Genomic DNA, 6,000 nt, shown 5'->3' on the forward strand with positions numbered 1-6,000 from the left:
ACTGTGAAGTACAGAGTACAAAGTGAGCAGCCTTGTTCCTTTTCTAGTAAAGCTTAAATAAGCTGTAAAGATAAGAGATTAGCTTTAGAATATGCAACCATTTAAACTGCAGATTTGAATCCCTTTGTTAACATAGAATTCAGTGTAGGCCAATGTACTCCAAGTAGCTGCTCCTCAACCAGAACCTTAGAGGAACTCCTTTTCATTTGAAATGATTCTGCTAAATCAAGAATTCAGGAATTTGGTATCAGCTGTTGTTTTGGTTCTCACTGACTTTTGCTGGTGAAAAGTTGTCATGTTGATGAGGAAATTCAAGTTCAGTAGCTAAAAAAATAAGTTCAACTTGATGAAAATACTTCTGAAAACCTTTGAAAGATTTCTGTATTTTTGTACAGTAGTTTGTAGCCAGTATTTTTTCTCTGTGTTCAGACCTATTTAAGAATTAATTTTATATTGAACTGATTCAAATTTTTGCAGTTAGCATTAGAACCTGTGTAATTATAATTCTGTGAAAAACAGAGAAATTGCATGACGTGTGGATATGTAAATACTCCCCGTCTACTTGCTGCATGACTTAAACACAGTTTTGGTGTTAGATCCTACTGCTGTGTAAAAAATCCTTTGCTATTCTTAGAATTCTTGATTTGAGATGTTAGAGGAAAATTTTTCAGTAAGTTGATCATTGAGAAATAAAGCATATTGGAAATGTCTCTAAGGAATTTCCTTAGAGAGGTTTGTTGGTTTAAAAGGAAGAAGTTATCTATACATTTGAGATTTGTACCTTTGCAGTGCAAGCTACTGTGATTCTGTAAGGCATTTCCTTCCCTATAGATGTAACTGTCCTGAATGTGTGTGGTTTTGCTTTGTTCTGTTTAATAGAATGATATGACACCAGTCCGGTTACAATGGGGAGAAATTCTGATGCCACTACTGAAGAAATACAAGCTGAACATAACATGGGGTGATCAGGATCTATTGAACATTATGTTTTTTCACAATCCAGGTAAATCCACGTTGATTTTCAGCATAACACTGTGAAGTTATCTTTTCCACGGAAAAAAAAATCTCCAGGAAGCAAATCCAGGAAAATATTCAATAAGCAGGCTTTTGGGTAAAAGCCTTCAAGGGATTATTCACTTACTTAGTTCTCTGAAAGCATTTGAGACAGTGCTGGAGCTTGCTACATGTAATTAAACTGTTAGATTTCAAAACAACTGTACAGAAATTTATAAAGCTGTCCTAAATAAATAAAGAAAATATTCCTTTATTTCCTGAAACAATTTTGATACTTAACCCAGAGCTCTCATTTTTCCACACAGAAAGTCTTTATGTCTTTCCTTGCCAATGGAATTACCGGCCTGACCACTGTATCTATGGAAGCAATTGTAAGGCAGCTGAAGAAGAAGGTATATTTATTCTTCATGGAAATAGAGGTGTTTACCATGATGATAAACAACCAACTTTTAGGGCTGTCTATGAAGCAATAAAAAATGTAAGTGATTTTTGCATTGTACTTGTTATTCTTTCATGTATGTTTATCTGTAGTAGTACAGGTATTTTGTGGCATGTTGATATTCACCTTGATTGCAACAAAGTAATTTTTTCACTTTTAAGTAACACCGAGTGTTTTACCACTTTTTTCTCTTTCATTGTTTGGATGGAGTTCCAGTAAATTCTATTTTGATGAACATCTTTTGATACAGAGTGTAGACTGTATCTAGGTTAGGATTCTAGAACATTGCCTGTAGTTGTCAGTGTTTATTTAAAAGGCTTTATTCTCATTTATTTAATAAATCACCTGGTGAGTTGTTTCTGTGAGCTTTTGGACATCTTAGAATATCTGAATAAGAGGAAGGGGCCGACAATGATCACTGAAATCCAGATACCTGGCCCTGCATGGGGCCATCCCTGAAAGTCACACCAAACACCTGAGAGCATTGTCTGAAGGCTTCTTGCGCTGTGCCAGGCTTCATGCTGTCACCATTTCTCTGGGGAGCCTCTTCCAGTGCCCAGCCACCCTCTTCTGGAACCTTTTCCAAAAATCCAACCTAAACATCCCCTGACAAAACTTTGGGCCATTCCCTTGGGTTCTGTCTCACACTGGTCACCCGAGAGCAGAGATCGGTGTCTGCCCCTCCTCTTCCTCTAACAAGGAAATTGTAACTGCAGCGGAGTCTCCCATCAGTCTCCTCCAGGCTGAGCAGACCAAGTGACCTCAGCCACTCCTCACATGCTTTCCCCCGAGGCCCTGCACCATCTCTGGTCCTCCTTTGGACACTTATAGCTTTGTATCTTTACGTGGTGACCAAAACTGCATGCACTACTTAGTCAAGGTGAGGACACACCAGTGCAGAGTAGAGAAGGACAATCTTTATCTCCAGGCTGAACGAGCCATCACCAAAAACTTCATTTTTTTTGAGATTTTAAAGTGCAGAAAAAAATCCCTTCTTCCCAAAGTTTGTATATATTTACTGCAACACTTTAATACCTAATTGTATCTAGATTTGGATTCTAAAAAAAATTTTTTATATGCTATGTTTTGACCTTTTCCAGAAATTTAGTTTATTAATATGTTGCTGTTCCTTTAAATACTAACCACAATTACTTCTTTTCATGCTGCAAATAAATAATCTAATGAACCATTTTTCACTACATCAGTATACTCGCTGAAGAGCTGTAAAACTTAGCACTGATGCACATTTTAATGCAGCAGGCTACTGTGTGTGTATAACCTACAAAAATCAAGAGTATATTTTAATGTTGCTTTATTACACATTGTCATATAGGTATAAAAATGAAGAAAAGTACTTTTGGGGGTCTGAGAATACATTGCAGGGAAAATGATTGTATTTCCATAAAAATATTATTTCTTTGTTTCCTTTGAGCATTGTCTAAAATAGAAGAAAAAATATTTCCTTTTATTTATGATCCCATTTCATATGTGGATGCATCAGAGAAAGTATGTAAACCACTACTGATTCAATGGTAATAAGATGAACAAAATTATGTTACTTCAAAGTGCTGTTTTAACTTAGCATTTGTTTATAAAAAACATGGCAGTGTTGAGCTAATGACAACTTTATTTCATGCTCATGTTAAACATAATATGTGTTTGACCATCATTCAATTTAATGAAATGTCAGACCACTTTTTATACTGCTGTTTCATTATAATTTGATAAGACTTGTATTACTAAAAGGTTATGTGTCATTTGAGAAAGTTACCATACAACAACAACAAAAAAATCCAGAAATCATTTTAGAGTTGTAAATTTTTAATTGGGTAAGGTAATTTTAAAAATTTCCTCATTGCCTGAATATGTTCATTGTCTGAATATGTTCATTTGCCTAACATAAAAAAAAAAATGTCTTCTTAGGTTTATTGAAAGCATGAGAGTATACTTTTGTAATTTAGAGATGTTTTTAAATTTAGAGGTGTTTTTAAATGCATTCAGGAGCACTCGTGAGTTCTTGAAAACATTTAATAAATCTATAGACAGCAAATGTGATGCTGAAAATAATTTTTATAAAACTCTAATACCTCTGAGTAATGACACTCTTCCATATTAACCTTAAATTTTCTTAACCTCTTTACAGTATTCATTTGGAGATGACCTGGTGCATTCGCTGCTGCAGCCCCTAGAGCGGGAGCTACAGAAAACCACGCACACATACTGTGGAAGAGTATACAAAGTATTCATAAAGCAGCTAACAAAAAGTGTAAGGGACTTGTATGCCAGAAGATCAAAGGGAAGGTGATTTTTGACTCCTAGCTTTTACATCAAGAGACTGAATTAACTTAGATGGTCAAAAGGTGCAAGAATTCTATTACACCTTGAATGGGCTCTTAATTTGCCCAGAAAAAAGTTTACTAGCATAGATAAAAATGAAGAAAATATTCATGTAATGAAGAACAAGAACTTTTTTCTGCAACAGTGACTTTCTGGTTTTTTGAAGTTTAATCAGTGCTAATGTTTGTCTCATATCTGATGATTTGGGTGTTACTGGCTCCGATGGTCAGTAATTTTAGTCTGCATAATTCAGTTATCTAATGATAAATGAACAAGGAAGAAATGAAGATGACTCTGTTTGGGAGTGTACCTCATATATTGTCTAAAATTCTATTAAACTGTGAATGTAGCAATAACTGAGTCAGCAGCACTAACCTCACTTTAAAGGTGTGAGCCTTTATGTAAACAAAGTTGTTTACAAGTGCAGAAAATATTCTCTTGTCAAAGAAATGTGTTGTAATCATTGACAATCTGTATGTGCCTTTATATGTTCATCTCTTACATGTTGAAGTACTGTTTTGACAATCTTGTTTCGTTTATCTCAGATGTAAACTGCACACTATAAATATGATTTTCTGAGAAATTAAGGACTAGTATGTGATACTAGTTTTCTCTGTAGTAAATACGGAGACTTTATATTAAAAAGAATTTGTTTCAACATTATAGAGCCATTAGCACCAAAAGGTAGAGCAGAACTGAGGGGGTTTTAAGTAAAAATCCAGTTTGAAGTTGCTTGTCTTACAATACTTAAAAAAATTTCATGGTTTTGCAGCTTTATTGGGCATTTTGGAAGTAGAAAAAGAGCCCAGTAGTGGAAAGCTATTGCTGTTGTATTTCCATACTAGGAATTATTACCTGGTGATTGTTATAGAGTATGTAGTACTAAAAGTGAAGAGCTGTAGTAAGAGTTCTGATGCTTCATCAGACTGTGTAGTAGACGGGATTTTTTGGAGAATATATCCTGTTATAATTTTTTTTTAATAAATGGCTTTAAAATAGTTTTGGGGCAGACCCTCAACTACATGAATGCATTACTGTGGATAGGGTGATAGTGATTTGCAACAGGAAAGGATTAGATTTCCTCCAATTATCTTAGTGAAAAAATAAAACCTTCTGTTTAAGTAAGAAAAACTTTTTCTCCTGAGAAAACCATGAAGAAAAGGGCTGAATTCTAGTGTTACAGTTAAATATTTAAACTTGCATGGTATGAAATCTATTTGCAAAGTATATATGAACTTAGATAACCTGTCTAAGTGAGATGAAGTCTTCATAAAGTGAGCTTTCGGATTCCAGGACAGTTCCTGTGTGTTGAACATGGAGGATCCACTCACTGACTTGCACCTTCATCCCAACCCCATTTTAGAAGCTTAATTTTTGTAGCTGTTTCCTTGTCAAAGACTGGCTCTGACTGCCAGATCCATGTGAGCTGGACAAATGCTTTGGCAGTACAAGAACACACTCCACTGTCAGCAGAGTTTGTATCCTGCTTCTAATTTCCCTGCAGGCTCAGGGCATAAATTTGTGGGATGGAATCTAGGAAGCAGTCTGCCTCTCGTGTAGATCTCTTCTTGCTGTGTAACCTTTTGAAGCCTGAAAATGTAGAAATCTCTGTGAAGGTGAATACTGTAACTGACTGATTTTACAATATGCAGTGCATTATTTTTTTACATAAATACTGATTTTTGTATCAATTTGTCTTCAGCTTTTCTTTTTACTTGTACTCTCTGTTTGTATTTAAAAAAATCTTTTGACTTTTTGTGTTTGTCTTTGCAGAAACTTTCCATTTTGAATTTATTTTAAGTGTGTTGAAGACATGTCAAGATACTCTTAAAACCTAATGGACCATTTAAGAAAAAAAGGGGAATGTGGACCTTAGCAGCTATATTTACACTTAAATTTCAAATTTTATGGCAGAGTAGAACAAAAAGAATTAATATTGATGTTTATTGTAGCACAAAAATTCTTACTTTGTGCTTATAACTAGAAATGTTTACTTACCATATTACAAGTAGCAGAATGGTCTTGTGCCATAGGTTTTGACTTATTTTTTTAATAGAAATGAAAACAGCTCATCTCAGTTCACCTCCAGGTAACACTCATGAACACTTTAGACAAGTTTTAAAAAATGCAAAAAGCTTCCATTAAGTAATTCTGCAGAGTATTTGTCTGTTTCAAGTACATTTTTAGTTCTCTAATCCTTGTGTTTTAAA

General features: G+C 34.6%; 1 protein-coding gene across 2 annotated transcripts in view; it reads left to right on the top strand.

Moving 5' to 3' along the window:
* The window catches only part of GXYLT1 (glucoside xylosyltransferase 1), a 28,678-nt gene extending 23,202 nt beyond the window's left edge, over positions 1–5,476 (top strand). For both annotated transcript variants that reach the window (XM_064732380.1, XM_064732388.1), the window contains 3 exons: positions 880–1,003; positions 1,320–1,492; positions 3,597–5,476. In XM_064732380.1, coding sequence (XP_064588450.1) covers positions 880–1,003; positions 1,320–1,492; positions 3,597–3,758 — 459 coding nt within the window. In that variant the 3' untranslated portion in view covers positions 3,759–5,476. The remainder of the gene's footprint in view (positions 1–879; positions 1,004–1,319; positions 1,493–3,596) is intronic.
* The last annotated feature ends 524 nt before the right edge of the window (positions 5,477–6,000 follow it).

The sequence above is a fragment of the Zonotrichia leucophrys genome, chromosome 1A (assembly GCF_028769735.1).
Source record: "Zonotrichia leucophrys gambelii isolate GWCS_2022_RI chromosome 1A, RI_Zleu_2.0, whole genome shotgun sequence".
In the NCBI taxonomy this organism is placed as follows: Eukaryota; Metazoa; Chordata; class Aves; order Passeriformes; family Passerellidae; genus Zonotrichia; species Zonotrichia leucophrys.